Below are 19728 nucleotides of genomic sequence, written 5' to 3' on the forward strand. Positions count from 1 at the left end.
CTGCTGTGGTTGTTCTAGTGTTGGTTTTTACGTAGAATAGGAAGTTTTAGTTTAAGGACCTAATTTTAAGAAGTTCCTGACATTACTCGGACCGAGAGTTGTAAGTCACATAATAACGGTAAAAAAGGGTAGGACAAGAAACGTTACGACGATGTTCAAGCAACGTAAATGATTTTATGATTGTATTATCACCAATCATTCTAAATGCTCTACGTTCCATACTGTCCAATAGGCTAAAGTAAGTTGCAGGAGCACCAGCCTAGAGATAGGAGTTATACTCAAGATTTGGACATACATAAGTCATGCAAATAACAGCCAAATCAGAGGGGAAGTAAAACTTCTGGTATCGCTTTAGAAAACCCAAACATCTTTTGGCATTTTTGGCGACATCGCCATAGTGAGCTCATCGTTCCCTTTCGTTTTAGTGTTTGATATTGCCAAAGTACCAAAACAATAATAAAAACATATATTTAATAATGTAGAAACAGAAAATGAAGTTCTTTTCGATCAATATTACGTACAGTTATATGTAAGGAACCAACAAGCTAGCCTCACTCCAATAGGCTTTACATTTTAATTATTATTCATTAAAAAACTAAATACTTTCGTAAGTCTCTCATGACTTTTAATACAGAAACGATCTAGACACAATTCTTTTTCGTCACCACTTATAACTCAAAAATATTAAATAATTTAAAAAAAATTTTCATCGGTTGTACATTTTGTAGTAGTTAATATTACTATTAAATCCGTGCTAAGAATTAATGTACCATATGTACATAAACATACGTCATTAAATTCAATCGTTTGTAAATCTTTTTTAAATTTATTTAATGAAAAAAAAAACAATTAACTTGAAAACGTTAATGGAAACATTTGTTTTATTTTGTTCTCCTTCTAAATATATTTATATAATAGCTCTAAGAAATTAATAATAATTACAATAATAATAATAATAATAAATTAGAACAAACAGCACTAAAGCGTCATTTACGGTGAACACTGGAGCTTAGAACTCATTATTTGTAATGGTATATTTATGTGTAATTGTAGGTAGTAATGGTGCGTGAGAGGCGCACAAGCCGTATGTTTATTGAGTGAACTGAAAAAAAAGTAAAGGCGTTTGCTTTTCGTCGCGAGTTGGACTTAAAATGCAATAGAACTCCATCTTTCCGACCTTTAAAAGACAATTTGTAAGACATATAAATTAAATAACTCAAAGAATTTCGGACTAGTACTGATTTTTCCATGACTATTGCAATTTCAGTTCCCCAACCAAACGACAATTTAATTGCCAAGTTAGCTTTCTATTATGGACAAACTTTTGACTCGCGTTAGTTGAAAGGGCCCATAATGGTATTCCTAATTTATTCCGTAACACATTGCATTTATTTAACATTAACTATTGATTTTAGGGGTTTTCTAAAATAGATCCGGACAAACACTCCAATCTTGTTTCATTTTATGTTCCCAGTAGTTGCCTTTGAAGACATGCACAACATTTTCGCTATCGTCTTCTTGTTGCTTAACAAACCAAATGGGTTCATAAGGCGGGTAGGGTCTTCCTTGAGAAGCTGCACTTTCAGCATCAGATTCGCGTGCTCTTCGTTTGAGACGTTGTTTTTCTTCTAATCTGAAATACAAACAAAATTTGACATCAAAATAAGTTCATCTAAATACTTAAGTATTATTTTAATAAACGAAATACATTTTGGAAAAGCGACCTTTGTGTGGCTTTTTTTGAACTATGGCACTTAGCAGTTTTTTGAACGCTATCTTAAATTTTTTGAGAATCAAATGCATCGACTTACGCTAACCAAAAAATTACAAATTACTTAAATTAAAACATTAGGAACACTGGCCTCTACATGGAAGAATTAATTGAACCAATACTACATTTATACAATTAAAATATAATTTGCACTAACATATTGAAAAAATGTGTCTAAGTATAAAAATGCAAGGCATTTTAATGTACACAATTTTAAAGCGAAATCGATGAAGTCGTTTAGCCATTAAAATTGAATCTTGTGTACAACTTAATAAATGATAATTAATAATTTGTTCAATTCTATTTTCCTTGTTAATGAATTGTTGAAACATAAACTTTAAGGCTAGAAGAAGATCAGTTCTATGATTGAAATTTCTGTTTCACATAGGTCGAGGTACAGAAAAACATTTGATATCAGAACATAAAAAGTTCTCTTCTGAGGTTAGGTAAGGTTAATTTGGGAGGTTGGCGATTGATGGCGTTATATTGTCACACATAGATTCAGGGAGATCTATTGTGATACTCTGAAGAAATGAACTTCACTAAAAGTAAATAATTAAACCTATGGTATTTACGGATTGCCTAATAGGCTGCTTGCTTGAAGAAGTATCTGAAATAAATTTTATACGAACCTCATTTTTTCTACATTGCTCTCTTCCCAACGTCCTTCCTCCATAAGCCGCTGATCCGGCCTTAACCTAGAGTCTGTTGGGGCGATGCCTTCTTCCATTTCATTTAATTGACAAGCCAGGGTAGTGAAATTATAGTACCTATACAAAAGAATTACTTTAAGTATTTGTTTTGTTACAAAATAAACATCTGTTATAATTTTCTTTACTTTTCACTGTCCTCTGGTGGTGGTTTTCTTGTCCAGATTGTACGGTAACTGCCTGTCTTATAAACTGGACTTTCTGCAGAACCTGAGGTTGATAGAACGGACGCAATTTCGATTTTATTATCCCAAATTCCACGCAAAACCCATTTCACTTCATTTTCTTCATTCATTATGATTCCCTTAACTTTTCGTTGTGCATCCCGCGTGAAATATGAATATGGAATATATTTTAAATGACACTTGAGACCTTTCGCCTTGTTCTGGCCAATAATTTCTGTTTCTCCGTGATTATCTATCCAAAGCTTACCAACTATAATATTATGGACTGTTGTGGTAACCTTCAATTAAAATGATTTATTTAAATAAACACGTTCTTATGAACAAAATTAAAAAAAGAGAAAAAAAACATACTTTTCTCCATGAGTATTTTTGGCCGGAGGCAAAACCGACACATGCATTACCCAGTGGAACAACTTGAAGGTATTTTCCTCTAAATTTACTGGTCATTGTAAACTCTTGCCAGCAATTCCATGTTTTTCCTTCGCAGTGAATTGCTGCCATCGGTGGGTGATGGGAAACTTGTTCGGCTATAACACGCCACCCTAGGTCATCCATACGATCACATTCGTAAGTTTCACCAAGAAGCGGATTAAATGGCTTTCCAGTTCGATTTGCAGTTGTTGAATAACTGGATATGGAAAATGCAGCAACGTAGGCTAACTGCTCACAGGGATCGGAACATTGTGCTGCTTTGTCTAATAAATCGGCATATTCATAGTCTTCTGTTAACCTAAAAATGATAATTTAAATAACATTGAGAGGTTGTAAATTATAAATGACAATGAAAAGTAGTTATGCTATTACCTTTGCAACATTGAAAGAGGTTCATTGAAATTAACAGGCATTGGTATTTTGGAAAGTTCTTTACCAATGCAGTTTTTCATAATCGACCATAGATTAAGAGGATAATTTGGTTTATCAGGAACTCTTGTTCGTCGGTTTTTAATGACACGATTTAGACTGACCGTGCTCCCAAATCTGCCTGGCAAAACTGTCTGAATTTGGTGATCCATTGTATCAACAGATTGCGAGCTTTGCTCGTTTTCAGGAACAACTAAGACCTGTAAAAAATAATTTTTTTAGTATGTATTTAAAATTAAATAAATTTAAGAACTTAAGAGTTTCGATTTATTTGCAGAGAAAATATTTATTGTATAATTACATACATTTAAAACTGTTTCTATGCCTAATCTTCATGCACAAAACATGAAAGATATTATGTTCTGCATGTGGATTTGAGATTTTAGATTCGAGAAATTGTATAAACAGCTGTGGTCAACTTTGTTATACAGAAACATTTCTTGGTAAGTTTTATGAAATACATGGCATGTCATGTAGATTTCCACTACAACGATATATTCTCGACTGCATAAGGCAACATATCGAGCCCTTTCCGCCAATTTATCGCAGGCTCCAAAATAAATTATACCGTAAACGACAAATCAAAAGCTTACTACTGATCCTTCAAACCATTTACCTATACCAGAAGTCAGTATTGGAAATTATTAATTATGCTTAAATTAAGACAAGACAATAGCCTTTAAAGCTTTGTGAGTCATTAGCTAATTTTAATAATTAAGTTTTCCCTTTTATTGAAAATGTCGCTAACGATACAATGGATGAAAAGGCTCGATATCATCTCCTGTGTGTTAACATAAAGGTGCATGAAAAATCGCTCAGGAGTTGGTGCAAAATGACCGGTCGAGATAATTCTAGAAATCAAAGATCTTTATTAAAAGACCTTTTCCTATTACAGGTGAAAATGTATTTTCATTTTAGGAGTTACAAAAGATCATGTGTTACTCATGGATGTATCTAATTTTTGGCTTAGAATATTAAAAGCAGCTCCCGGTGCGGTCTGAAATAACCCAATTTTATGTGTATTAAGAGGCCTTCCAACTCAGCCCTTCAATATTCTTGCACCGAACAGAACACATTTTTTGGAGTTGTGCTCTACCATCAACTTGGATTGATAAACTTGATAAGAATATATCTCCAAATGAAGTGAGTTGTGTTCTTAAAAGTCTTAAAGATGGCAAGGCCGCTGGACCAAATGGTATACCCGCTGAGTACTTTTAAAATAGCACAATTTTGTTTAAGATTAAATTAACAGAAGCGCTTAACATTTGGCTCAAATTTGAAACGTTCCCCGATCACTTCTTTGAAGCCCTAATAATGCCAATTCACAAGTAGGGTGATGTAGAATACCCTACAAATTATAGAGAAATATCTTTTCTGAATGCAGCTTTAAAAATATTCCCAATCGTTCTTAACGAAAGACTGAACAGTTGGGTGTAGTACCCGTAGCATGATGGATAGTGCGTTGGACTGTCATGCAAGGGGTCTTGGGTTAAATCCCTGCCTGTGCCACATTAATTTAAAAAAATTAATTTTCGCGGGTACTGCCTCTTGCGAGGAATTGACAAATCCTTCAAGAGTAATTCCTGTCATGAAAAAGTGCTTTCTCAAACTAGCCGTTCGGATTCGGCCTAAAACTGTAGGTCCCTTCCATTTCTCACAACAGTACTCGCACACAGGAATGGTTGAGAGTTGTAAGTCACTAGGCCCTGGTTCACAACGGACTATTGCGCCACCCCATTTGATTTGAACAGTTGGGTGAAAGATGTAAACAAGCTTAGCGAATTTTAAAGTGGTTTTCGTTAAGGATATTCCACAGTGGATATATTTGTGCTCCGTTCACTCGCACAGTGGAAACTCGACCATAATAAAGAAAACTGTACGCCTTTAATGTCGATTTCAAAGCAGCTTTTGATTCTATCAATAGAAACATTTTACTATACAAGCTATTTAACCTAGAAGTGTAAACTAATTTTGTCAAAATTATTGAAAAACTGTACCAAAACACCATAGCGTACATTTATAACGGAAAAGAAAAATCAGAGAGGATTGAAGTGGACCAAGGAGTGAGACAAGGCTGTGATCTAATCCCCTTGTTATTTGCACTTTTTCTAGGAGATTTGGTTGAGTATATCAATTGTGGAGTGGAGTTTGCTAACGAACGGATCATGTATGCCGATGACATTGTCATTCTTGCGGAGTCACCGACTGCTCTACAGTTGATGATCAATAAACTGGAGAAATATTGTCAAGTGGTGAATCTAGAAGTTAATTCGGAAAAATCAAAAGTCCTGGTCTTTAAGAATGGCGAGAGACGAGCAAAGGCAATATGGCGAAAAATCTTTAGATCTTAAAAGCAAACTAAATAAGGCCAAATCGGCAATATGTGTAAATTGGAAAAGAATTTATAATGCTACTGCCCAAGCTATACTGTTTTATGGTGCGCAGGTATGGGAGTACAGAAGTATGCGCTCGTTGAAAGCCTATTACGTTTTTTTCTTAAGGAAAATATTTTTTCTCCCGATAAATGCTCCAAAATATATGTATGTATTATTTGGAAACTGGTCTTCCGTCACTGTTTGTTTCAACCTTAAAACTGAATGTTGACTACATTGTGAGAGTACTAAATATGGAGGTGCAAACAAAAAAATGGTTGTAAAAGATTGGAACTTGTTAGCTGCGGATGGTGGCTTGACCCTGAATTGGAGTATGAATGGGGTTCAATTGAAGAAGATGCTTTACCAAGTAATATCCGTTATTGACGAGAATGAAAGGTATGCGCATATTAAAAAAGGCCCGATCATCAACGGAAAGGCAATATTTTTCAAAGTGCGTATTTAATCCCAACGACAGAAACTATTTCACCAGCGAATATAACAATTCTTAAGATCCATATTTAAGATAAGAGATAAGGCGTGTTCACTATGAAAAAAGTTTTCTGCAAGTTGAAGAGGTTATGAACTATCTTAATGGTGCGAACTGTATGCCCCTTTACGAATTCTACTAAGAAGCGATCAAATACAGAGCCCGAATCATCGATGAACATTTTTGATTCAAACCAATAACAGCAAAAGAATCCTTTTACCGAATAAATTGTTGTATCACAACGGGCCTTTCTCTTGGCCTAAGTGTGTGGATTCTAAATCCGCAGCCACGTTAACCTAACCTAAAACTAAAAGTTCTTAAAATTAAAAAAAAAAAAAATAAAATGTTTATTTTGATTTAACTAATCTAAAAGTCCTTATTCCATTACAATTTGTTTCCTAAAGTCATTTGAAATGAAAATTTAATAACAATAATAACTATGTTTTAATATGTTAATTTTCTTAATTAAAAAATGTAAAAAATAATAACCATCAGGCAGACGACAGTCCATGTCATGTTTTTAAAATTTATTAAGAAGTTATAACTATGTAAATATCAAAATTGTAATCACAGAATAAAGAATATCTATCTATCTTCCATCTATCAGAACAAATTTGCTTATCTGTTTACAAAACATTTATGCTACAAACAGTTTATGCGTCAAAATTATTTCAAGTTACATTTCAGTGCAATTTTTTTGACTGCAACTGTATGTGATAAATTTCAAAGTCTAATCAAAAATGGTATTTAGTTTTTATTGATAAGGCAGAGAACACCTGGCCGACGAAGTATCAAACAAGTATATGTACAAAGAAGTAGACTTTTTTGCTTATTAACAATAATAAATAAATTTCTCACAAACAAAATTAATACATTACGATTATAAATGATTATTTTTAAAAGCCTGAAATGTATTGTAGTTTCGAGAACAATGAGATCGATTAAGTAATGTCTTTGAAATCGAAGCGGCCTGAAGATTAAATGACATCTTTCTTCTATCACCCAAAAATCTACTATAATTTGAATTAATGCATTTTAAATAACATTTGGAATTTTGAAGGAATAAATGCTATAAGTTCCTTCTCAATACTTCATCGATGCACCCTTGAAATATATATGGTTTTGTCACGAACACCGACCTTGCAGAAAATGAAAAACAAAAGCTGGCGATTGGTTTTCTTGAGTTCTTTAAATCATTTTGTCAAGAAGGGGTTTGACTCAAAATACAATTTGAAGCACATTTCGGACCACAACAAAATAAAAATATGTATAGACTCAAACTCAGTTTTAAGAAAGAACTTAAGATATTTTAAAAAATGTTGTCAACACTTAACTCTTTTTACATAGGGAAATATTTTTAAACATAACAACGTCAATTGAAAAAAGATCAATGAAAGCTGTGTGTTTTTTTTTTTAATAAACTTTTATTATTTTTAACATTTCATAACAAAACTTTCAATTTTGTATCTTCACCGAATCAAAAGAAAAACAACTGGTATACTCAAAATATGTAATTGAAAGAAATGCACACAGCTCAATAGCAATACCTACAAAAACACCACAGCAGGACTTTCATATTTTTATTTCATTGCAGTGTAGATAAAAAATCTCAAGGCCGTAACCTGTTACAATGAGTCCCATTAGTCATTCTTTTTTAACAACAAACTACTACCATCAACAACAACAACAAAAACAAAAAAACACAGAAACACGAAAACGAAACGAAAACACTGAAGGAACCACGTCACCATCACCATTGTTAACCATTAAATTCTCATTAAGCTCTAGGAAGGACACTAAATATTATTATTAAAATCCTTTTGGACGTACCTGCTTTGTTTCGGCTTTAACTTCTTCACTCTCCGATGAGCTGCCAGTTCGATCACGGGAAAAACGTCTTGTTTGTATCTTTAATATAAATGAAGAATCTTCTATTGCTTCATCTTTCAGTGAATTATTATCTTCTTGAGCATCATAAAATTCAATATCATCGTCATCTGATGTCGCTGAATCTAAAAACAAAAACACCACAAAATATGTACCTGAGTTAAAAAACACTTTTAATTATTTAAGAAGTTCTTTCTTCACTGGTTTTCTTCAATTTATTGTTTTAATGAAACTAAGAAAAATGTATACTTGTGCAATTTGGGCAACAACTGGAATGATAACACTCAATTTGGGCGTAGTGTTGATTAAGTTTCAAAACAAAGGTTTACTACCCTCATGATAAATAGATTAACTTTGAATAAAAATCAAAAATAAAAAAATAAAAAATTACACTATGTAGAAATTTGTTATCTTTCAAGTTATTAATTGAGTTTGATTGATACAAAAACGAATGCGAATACAAACACAAACTCAACACAGAGGGCGCTGACTTGCTCACCTTTTCCCATGAATTCATTTTCATTTATATTCTTTGCTTTCCTTTTACGAAATTAATTTTAAGGAAGAGGTAGGTATAGTATAGGTAGTATATTTTTCAAATGACAACACAACCCAAAAAATGATTTTTCACAACATTCAGCTGACAGCAAGACTGTCTTTGCTTCTGCTTGTGTTTTGTGTAGCTGTAGCTGTAGCCAGTAGGTTTTGTTCTTATGACAACTCGATGGCATATTTAATTGAGTATCTTTGATTTTATTTAGTTCCTTACCGTTGATTGGAATTGAAATTCAAACAATAATAAAGATACGACCTTTAGTGTTAACTTATAGTTATAAAGTGTATTGTTTTTGTTGGCAACAAATTAGTTTCTAGTTGTTTTAGAAGCACTCACACACTATTCAGTAATTTGTAACTAATTAAACTACCGAAAAATGTATCAACAACAAGGAGAAAAGCTCTGAAGAAACGCTCTGTTTGTTGAAACGTCAATCTAGTAATCATACAGTGGGATATTTGATTCAAAGTCTTAGACAAAAAGTATTTTATTTAACTAAGAAGTTCATGACTAAGGCTCTAAAAACAGAACACAGAATTTTCACTAATCATTATTCTGCTTTCATTCGAAGTAAATCTTTGAAAGTCGGTAACGTCGGTAATACTGCGCGGTATTCTTCTATTCACGTGAAAACATTCATTCTATACAATTCAGATCCGCATATAAAATGCAGCGGATTGTTCATTTGATGTCTGGTTGGTTAATTTTTGTAAGCAAAATGTAAGTGAATACTAATTTAATGCTAAATTTAGAATATTTGTTTTATAAATAAAAGAATATTAACATTTTTAGGGGAAGGAAGACACTTTTTAACATTTCTCCGAAGCTCTATGTTTGAGGATTCTCTATTATTTGTTTTATAATTAAAAGAATATTAACATTTTTAGGGGAAGGAAGACACTTTTTAACATTTCTCCGAAGCTCTATGATTGATGATTCTCTTATTACACTGCTTTCAATTGGAATAAAGTCAAATACTGCCCATTTCCAAAAATTACACAAATTATTCTGTTTGAGTGCATTGATTAAACTTAATTTTTGTATGAATTAAAACAATTTATACAACATTCCCAAGATTTTTACACGAACAGCTGTTTATTTGAATGTCAAATTGGTTTGGGATAATGCAGTTCACCCGATGGATAGCAGAATGCCAAGGCAGTGTGAAAGGGAATCGAATGGATGAATCGAATATACGATCCACGTAAATAGCAGAATAGGGATTTTTATTTGGTTACATTTTGAAATATTTATTGATATAATTTTCTTTGAAAAAAGAACCAATTTATAATATACATTAATTAATTACTGTACTAGCAATTAAGTGACTTTTGCTAATCATCATAAATGTACCATCTTTTCGTTATTTGTCAACACAATTTTTAATGATGTATTTGACCTTGACGTTGTACATAGTGATGCAATTTCCAAAGCCATATTGAATGATTTCAAAGATGTTGTGTATAAACGGACTAAACAATTTTTAAATCTAGCCCGTTTTTTGTATTAAATACTCTACTGTGTAGCGTATCGGTCAGACGCAAAGTGGCAACACATTTTAGGTATGCATGCACAGCACAGAATTTGTTAAGCCAACAACAAGAAGAGAAGGTATTAAATTTGGATATCAAAAATAAAAGAATTATTATTAAATAAAAGATAATTCAACAAATAAGCTAAACGGAACGGGGTGATTGGGTATAGAAATGATATAGAACTCTTCAGTGATATTTGTGAGAGTAGGTAAGGTACCTAACTCGTGAGTCGCAAAATAACAAATGTCACCAACTTTTTTGTTGGGCTTGAAGGCCGACGACAACGACCGACGACGACAAGATTACTCGATGTTGACAACTTGAATTTTTTGTAAGTAGGTATGCAGGTAGGTAGGTAGTTGTTTCTTTAACGAGATTGTTGAATTTTCGTTTGCACCGTTTCGAAGGCAGGTAAATCAAAATAATTATAAAACGATAGACGAACAATCAAAACTTATATATGAGGCAATTACGCGTTGCAGTCGAATAATATTGTTTTTGATGTACCTATTATTATAAATTCCTTGCTTTTATGTAAATTAAACTTCTAATTGACAGGTTTTGTGCTGATTTAGCATTTTTGTATACGTAAGTATGTTCGGTAGGTCGTCAAAGCAAGTAAACTCTAAACTGTATTCGTATTTCGTATTGTGTGATGAAAAATAAAATAAAATGAAAAGACTGTTTGAAAAGTCTGACAAATGTACTCAAATGATTGAGCTTTTTGGGGGAAGCTTTTCTTAATAATAATTATTGTTCTCGTTCTTAGCTTATACGAGTATATCTCTTTCTAACTGTCTAATGTGTTCTTCTAGCACGAGCATTGCACACAATGTGGTGGGTGGCAGGTGCAGTGCCGTCATCATAGAAATAAAAGTATTGATGTTAGCAGTGCTGTAAAATTTCAAATATTAGTACCATTACAATTAACGGGTATTGGTACTGGCACTGGTTCTTGAAAAAAATAAAGGAGCCGGTACCAGAACTTTTTTAAGAACTGCCAAACACATTTATAAGTGCTTTTTAAACTGTTACAAGTCGTTTAGTTTTCAGGTTACAAGCTTTGTGGGCTAGATACTAATTAATATAATTGTAGGCAAGGGCGGATCCAGACTTTTCATCAGAGGAGGTCACACGCTTAGATGAGTTTTTAGTCAACGTTTAAAATTGTTTTTTAATGTTTTGTAAAGGAGGCTAACAAAATGTAAATAACATATTGTGTACGAGTGTATTAACCTAACCTTTACACATTTCAACTGCTAAAATGACAACTTTACTTATCAAATTATTTTAGAACACTGTTGTCCAGCAACGTATGGTCTAACTATTTAATTTGGATCACTCCCTACATATGAAAGCATTCCTAGTTTCCAAAAGTTTTCTTAATATGCCACATTTAATAGCTAAAACACAATAGTTTAGGTGGTTTTTGCTGCAATTTTCGCAGAAATGTAAGAAATTGTTTTGAAACGTAACTTTTTTTCCAAAAATAAAATATACTTTTCTTGCATCCATTTCTATTTATGCTAAGAACGCTAAAAAATTCAAAAATGCAGAAAATAAGAGAGGATATGAAGAAATGTCGGACTTTTTTTGACGAAGTTTTTTTGAACTAAATTTTCAGAAGTCTGTAATTACTATCGCTATCAGTCTGCTTACTCGTCGATCTTAAAGGAGTCAACAAAACTTAAAAATTTTAGAGAGACAAATGTTTGGTTCATGAATTTGAGAAAATAGGTGCTTTTAAGTACATTTCTTTTAAAAAATTAAATTAAAAAAATAAGTTTGGAAGAAACGTTTGTGTTGCACTCACAAATTACTCGTTTCAGAATTTCTTTTCACTTCAAATCTCAAGAGATTCAAAGCTTGTATATCAATAGATATGACCCGTTTATTATATTTTTCAATTAGTCATTAGTTTAACAAAAGTGTGACTTTTGCTGTTTCTGAGACATTTATATTATTGAAATTCGTGTTTAAATATTAGTTCTAGAGCATCCAAAGCAAATTCACTTCAAAAGTAGATTCATTTAGTTTTTTAAGATCTTTTGTAATCAACAGAAAACTAATGTTGAAATAAACAAAAGGCACGGCTGGCTCACTAGAACTTGATAATATTTTCCAAAAAGTCTGTTTAAAAATATTTCCTATATTTTAAGATTTAAAAATGTATCTGCAAAATAAGCTTTTCTCAAAAATTTAAATAACATTTTATTTGTCAAAAAATCTAGATTAACTTATTTTTCGAATATCATTTTAAATTTGAAATTTTGTCTTAAAAATATTTTTGATATATTTATGCCGTTAACGAATGTTGACCTTTTTGTGAGATATCGAGTTTTGTAAACAAAATTAATATTTTTTGATCATCAAAAAGAGCTTGCACAGAAAGAGAAGATTATTGAAATCGGTCCATTAGCTCTTGTGAAAACTTAAAAACAAAATGAAGGTGTTTGAGGGGTACCCTTCTGAGGTAATACCAAAATATGTTTTTCTTGTAGAAAGAAGCCAAATTAAGAACACAAAATTAAGGGAAAGTTTTAGAAAAATCACATGTTTCAACCAACAAATTTGTATGGGGACTGCTGTTATTTTTCGCAATTGTTTGGACTGTAGAAGCCAGGAAAGACATACAGAATCGTGGTACCCACTTTTTTCGACTTCTCTACCGTCGTAATGTCATATTTGATTAAAAGCTCTAGTTCGAAATTGTTAACTAATGCAAAACATACCATATAGTTCCTATATTTCGAAAGTAAAATCACTTCAATATTCACTTTTTAATTGTGTCAAAAAAAATGTAATAATAAAATTGAAGGCTAGTTTAAGGAATTTAAAGGCAACTTAATATAAAATTGATGATCTCTTATTTAAGGTATCTTCTTAAGAACCTGAATATTTGCTCTTTTTCTTATTTCCACATTGAGTGAAAACAAAAATTTTAGTTGTTTTGCACAGTAAACCACTTTTTGATGAATGTCGATAAATTCTTTACTTATACACCTTAACTATATATGCTTTATAGCTCATATGCCCCCCCCCTGGATTGTCAGTTGGTCAAAAGTTGATGAATTTGTGCTTTGTTTTTGGAAAAACTGAATTTCCGATTCATATTATGTTCTTGGTCCAGTCCTCAGCTAAAAGTAGTACTTTAAGTAACAAAGATTAAGGAAGTAAAATACAAATGTTGTTTTGATATACAAAAAATAAATAATTTATAACATAATGGGGGTCATATCCATTAACGCAATACGATTAGTTTTGGATTGAAAGGAATTTGTAGGGGTCATGACCACCCTGGATCCGCCATTGATTGTAGGGGTCTTAATGCTTATAACATTCAATAAATATTACTAAATTGATTTATAATTTCTACAATAAATAAAGATACATTTGTGAAAAAAAGAAAAGAAAATCAAATTAAATTCTTTAAATTTTTAGGAAGTTAAAGTTTTGATATTACCCGTGCTTTTTTGGCATTCTATAAATAGCATAGTAAAAAATTCTCAAGAAAACACATCGGCAGTAGCCAAATTTTGTTTCGTATTTAAAAATGGTACAACTGAAAGAAGATCTTTAGAATAATAATAAAAAAACGCAAATAGAAGAAAATGTGTGTGAAAATCAAAACTTAAAATTAACTTCAGCAAAAAAACTAACAAAATCTAATAAAATGGACAATTTTCAAGAAGAAACGGTAAGAAAACACCTGGAAATTGAGATTCTATAAAAATAGTTCATTTAACAATCGCAGCTTTTTTCAAAATTTGTAAAAAAAAACCTATGTAGAGGAGTTGTTTTACAGATAATGCATTTGCATGTTTGTGTACAAAAAATATAGTTTTGTTTAATTCAAATTAAAAAAAAATGCACATATACGAGTACGTTGCTGAACTATTCAGTTCTTCATTGTTTAACACGAATCAAACTATCTCACTTGCACTTCATAAGAAACATCGAAACACCATTTTAGAAAGTGATGTCACACTTAACTTGTGTGGTGCAAACACCAACAAGATTTATTTAATCTAAACTGATATAAACCTTTGGTGGAAACATAGCAAAAATTAATTATCTTTTCTATTGTTTTCTCTTGCAAAAAAAGCCCAGTTAGTCCATTTTAATTAACAAAACTTAAAAATATCAACAGTAACAGATTTTTTTTTCCCCAAATGGAAAACACATGATTACAAATGCACAACTACTTAACGAACACTGCCATCGAGATACGAATGCAATATCAATCGTACCAGCATTTGAAAACGAAATTACATAAGATTAATTCGAGACTCGTATAAATGTCAAAAACCCATTCTACTTAAACTTTTATCGGTAGTATTCATACTTAGGATATTGCTTTTGCTATTCGTGTACTATTATATATTGATAGATTTTCCAACAAACTTTTTTTATATATCTCTCGAAACATCAAGATTAATATCAGTCTTATCGCAAATTAAATAATTCATACTATGAAACTCATAAAATTGTAACCGATAGCGTGTTGTTCTAGAGAGCGCGTTAACACAATAATTGAATGTTAATAAAGGAGAACAATTGATATGAAAAGTTATTATGTCTCTCAAAAACATAACTGACAAATAAGACCAACCATCATAAAGAGATTGAATACTAAACAACAATCATCTACTTCAATAAGAAGGCCTTGCAATCCTGCAGTTAAGCTTACAAATTGGATATCTTGTAAAATGCTTCTTTTTTATATTGTACGCGCACTCAAGGGGGTATGAATACCCTTATAATGATAATGCACAGTGCGAGTAATTAGGAAGGGAGGATAGGATTTAAAGGAGATACCGATGCACATTGGTTTTGAATGTCTGCACATTGTAATGAGTGGGAAATATTGAGCCTGGTAAAGCACCCGTGGCATGATGCTTAGTGCGTTGGACTGTCATGCAAAGGGTCTTGGGTTCAATCCCTGCCTGTGCCACCTTAATTAAAAAAAAAAAAAAAATTCGCGGGTACTGCCTCTTGCGAGGAATTGACAAATCCTTCAAGAGTAATTCTTGTCATGAAAAAGTGCTTTCTCAAACTAGCCGTTCGGATTCGGCATTAAACTGTAGGTCCCTTCCATTCCTGACAACAGTACTCGCACACAGGAATGGTGGAGAGTTGTAAGTCACTAAGCCCTGGTTTACAACGGACTGTTGCGCCACCCCATTTGATTTTTTGATTTTGAAAGCATTCCACATTCGTGTAGTGCGACTAAAAAAAGAATCTCTGTACTTTACAATACGACCGAAATTGGGCTCAAGGGTAAACTGATTCGCATTCCTAAAAGAACGTGTACTACGGTTAAATTGATTGAGGGGAGGAATGCAACTGGATATTTCATTAGAGCATTGCTTGAGACATGAAACCATACGACGACAATTCTCGAGAGATTTGAATTTTAAAAACATCCGGTAATCCGGCTTCCTTGCGGAACACCAGATGGGACCAACACAATTTTTAGGAACGAACTATCAACTTTAAATATTTCAACAGTAATATGACACAAGCCATTTTAAAAGAGAAGAGTGAATGCACAGAGAAATTAGTTTTTTTTTGTATATGATTTGGTGGTTAACTCTATCAAATGCTTTACAAAACCTGTAAAATAATACCTGTTTGAAGATGATTCTCCTTATTCGATATGATGAAATTGATTAGTTGAGCCAAGTTTGTTGCCGTTAATTTCCCTGCTATAAACCCACGGTGAGAAATTGAAATATGATTCTGAAATAACTCAGTTAACCTATTACAGACTAGCTTTTCAAATACTTTCGGAATCCAAGAAATTTTACAAATGGGTCTATAATTAGCTATATCTGTTTCAAACCCGACTTAAAAATTTGTGATAAATTAGAAACCTTCCAGCAATCCAAGAATTGCTCTTTGGCTAACGAAAGATTAAAAATCCATGGGAGTGGATAGCTGAAATCATATCAGGACCTTCAATTTTAATAACATCCAATTTAGATAAAATGTTTTCTATTTCAAATGGACGAAAAACTAAAGAACCGATATTGACAATTCTACTTGCAGAAGGAAGCTTCTGGATAGGGGTACAGTCTAAAGAGTAAACTGATTGAAAATAGTCAGAGAATAAATTACATACGTATTGTAAGTGCATCACTACTCCTGATACTTTATACTACTAGCTTGAGATTATGAAAGTCCAAAAACACTCGGTGTTTAGTTCGAAGTTACTTTCGATAAAAAACAAGTACACAGAAAAACGAATTCTCGTTGATGATTTAGACAAATTATACCCTTACAAAACTAGATTACAGGCTATTCGATTTCGAATCTTGAGAATTGACTTGGATTAAATTATATTGACCAACAAACTCTATAAATACCCTTTAATTTCAGTTGAAACGTTAAAGGGAAATTGCTCTTTGGAGGAATATAGCTAACAAAAACAAATAATTCGGATTCACCTATTTCTAAACTTACAAAATGTTGTTCAATATTAAGGTAGAAAGTAGAAAGGTTTGATTGCAATTCAATTAGACTATGTACATGCCAAAAAGTGACACGGACCGCAATGAGTAGTCCACCACCTCTTTCAATACTTCATTCGGTTCAGCAACATTTACTTGGTCTGTTACAGGTTACGCTTCTGTCGAGAAATTTCGTTCTTTAAAAACTTTATAAATTGCTTTATTATACATATTTAGGCCAAATATCTGCAACTGACTTTGTGATAATTTGAAAAATAGCATAACCGTAATAGTCCTTAAAAAGGTGCTGGTATTGGTGATTTTAAAATGCAAAGTATCGGGAACTTGATTTTCAAGAAAAGGGTGGTTTTAAATACTTATAGAACTGTGGGATAATGCGCTTAAACACGGTATTTTGGTCGTCCATAGGCCATAGCTCAAGAAATGCAGAAATGACTCTGAAAAAATTGCGTGTTGGAAATTTTGGTTAACCCTAAATATCTCAGGAACCAATAACGCCAGCTAGTTGGCCGAAGTTGGGCTTAAGGGTTAACTGATAAGCATTCCTAGAAGCGCGGGTATTACGGGTAAATTGTATGAGGGAATGCAACTGGCTATTTCACTAGAGCACATTCCATTAAAATAAGGGTAAAAAAGGGTGAGACAAGAAACTTTCGTCGACGTTCAAGTGACGTAAACTAGTTGATGTTAATGTCACCAATCATTTTAAAAGCTCAGCTTTGAAAACTGTGAAAGAGGCTTAAATAAGTTACTGGAGCATCAGCCCAGAGATGAGAGTTATATTCAAGTTCCGGACGAATATAGGTTTTGTAGATTGTAGCCAAATCAGACGAGAGGAAAAATGTCATGCATCGTCTTAAAAAACCTAGACATCTTGCGGAATTTTTGGCGACATCGCGTATGTGATCGCTCCACAAAAGGTGGTTGCTGATGCACATTCCAAGGATGTCCAGATGTTTCAGTTTCGTTGATGCAAGTGGATTTGCCACTCATGGATAGTGGCAAATAGGGTATATCTCGATTTAACGATACAAGACAGCATTGGGTTTTAGAAGCATTAAATTCCACTCGGTTTTGTGTTACCCATTGTACAATGCTGTCGGAATTTAATGAGCTTATTATATTTTGCCGTCGCAGTTCCACATCCGAAAAGGAGGGTTGTGAGTCTGGAAACGAATATGAAAAGCTGAGGGTGCTTTTGTCAGTGAAACAATGCATTGGATAAGAAGACAAAACGGAGCCCTGGGGTACGCCAGCATTTATACTACCTATGGGTTTCAGACTTGAATCCGTCCAAAACAACTTGTATTGAACGGTTCGAAAGAAAATTTTTAATTCAACGAAGAAGAGATTCGTCAATACCAAAAGCACGCATTTTCGATAAAAGAGCTAGATCCCAGACTTTATTTTATAAAGATTTGTTCAACTGTTCGGTGAGATGAACCATGAGATCACCAGTGGACCTATTGCTACGAAAGCCGTATTGCCGGTCATAAAGAAGCTTCTGCTCCTCAAGATATTTCTTAAAATGATAATAAATGAGCGTTTCCATAACCTTGTAAAGAAGGGACGTTAGTGCTATTGGTCGATAATATGTGGGAGAAGAAGATTCCCTTTTTCTGGGATTGGCTGAACAAATGCAGTTTTAAAACTACTCGGAATGAGCCCAGAAGAATACGATAGATGAAACGCTTACGCAGTGGTTTTGCTAGCGTGGAAGAACTCCTCTTCAGAATAATAGCGGGGATACCATCTGGGCCATCGGATTGGTCTCATAGAATCATTTACACGTTCAAGAACTGGGGGAGCAATGACACTATCTGGTAAGGTGGAATTTTCGGAGAACTGCCTTGCAAATAAGTTGGCTTTATCAACAGAGCTAACTAAAGGAGTGTCATTGACAACAAGTGTAGGATCCGAGGAAGAATTCCTCATGTTTTTTACGAAAGACCAAAAATTCTCACTGCCTTTGGGACATTGCCTGCAACGCCTCGAATATAGGCGTTGCAGGCCTTCCTGAGGAAGCATAACGACCATTTATAGATCCTGAAGAAATTATTGAGACCGTCCTAGTTGGCTTTCTCGTACTGCCAAACGTTTCTCTTTGGAGCTCTTTCTTTAACTGAATTTGTTTGACACGAGAAATTAGCAGATATGACACTGTGGCCCGATGTGCCTAGAGTTGTCAATACAGTGACTGTGTATTTATCAGGATCAGAAGTGAGAAACAAGTCAAGTATATTTTAAAGAAATATTGTTGTCAACATTCGGTAAAATTTAAAAAAAAATCGAATTGACAGTTTTTTTGTTCATAAAAAACTGGAACAAATAATACTAAAAATTCGTAAAAAATTATTTTCTACTTAAATATCTTTTCCAAAATTTGAGATATTGGCTTCAAATTAATTTTTTTTACAATCTGTAAAATTTTGAGAGAAATCGTATTGACAGTTTTTTCACAAAAAATAAAAAAGCTACAAAAACAATTTAAAAAAGTTGGTAAAAATTGATTTTTGGCTCAAATATCTTTTCAAAAATTTGAGATTATGGCGTTAACCTAATTTTGTCTTATAAAAAAACTAAAACTTAGTTCAAATTTACTTTCGACTCAAATATCTTTTCAAAAATTAAAAATATTGGCTTCAAACTAGGTTTTCTCACAGAAAATATAGTTTTGGACATTCCATACATTTTGTAAATAAAATCTTCAAAAAATCGTACCCAAATTTCGTAAAAATTGATGTTCAGTTCTCGATATCTCATGAACAATAGGAGCTATTAACTTCAAATTAATTTCAAACATACAATTTTTATTTGTTTATATAAGAAATAAAAAGTTTAAATAAATGCTACCAAAATTGGTAAAAATTGTTGTTCGACTAAAAATC

General features: G+C 32.7%; 1 protein-coding gene across 2 annotated transcripts in view; it reads right to left on the reverse strand.

Moving 5' to 3' along the window:
* Positions 1–854: 854 nt before the first annotated feature.
* LOC129944587 (oxysterol-binding protein 1) overlaps positions 855–19728 on the reverse strand; it is a 30984-nt gene continuing 12110 nt past the window's right edge. For both annotated transcript variants that reach the window (XM_056054115.1, XM_056054116.1), the window contains exons 8-13: positions 8220–8401; positions 3471–3727; positions 3018–3396; positions 2610–2944; positions 2404–2541; positions 855–1633 (exon numbers count right to left, since the gene is read on the reverse strand). In XM_056054115.1, the coding sequence (XP_055910090.1) occupies positions 1423–1633; positions 2404–2541; positions 2610–2944; positions 3018–3396; positions 3471–3727; positions 8220–8401 (1502 nt within the window). In that variant the 3' untranslated portion in view covers positions 855–1422. The remainder of the gene's footprint in view (positions 1634–2403; positions 2542–2609; positions 2945–3017; positions 3397–3470; positions 3728–8219; positions 8402–19728) is intronic.

This window comes from Eupeodes corollae, chromosome 2 (genome assembly GCF_945859685.1).
Source record: "Eupeodes corollae chromosome 2, idEupCoro1.1, whole genome shotgun sequence".
NCBI lineage: Eukaryota > Metazoa > Arthropoda > Insecta > Diptera > Syrphidae > Eupeodes > Eupeodes corollae.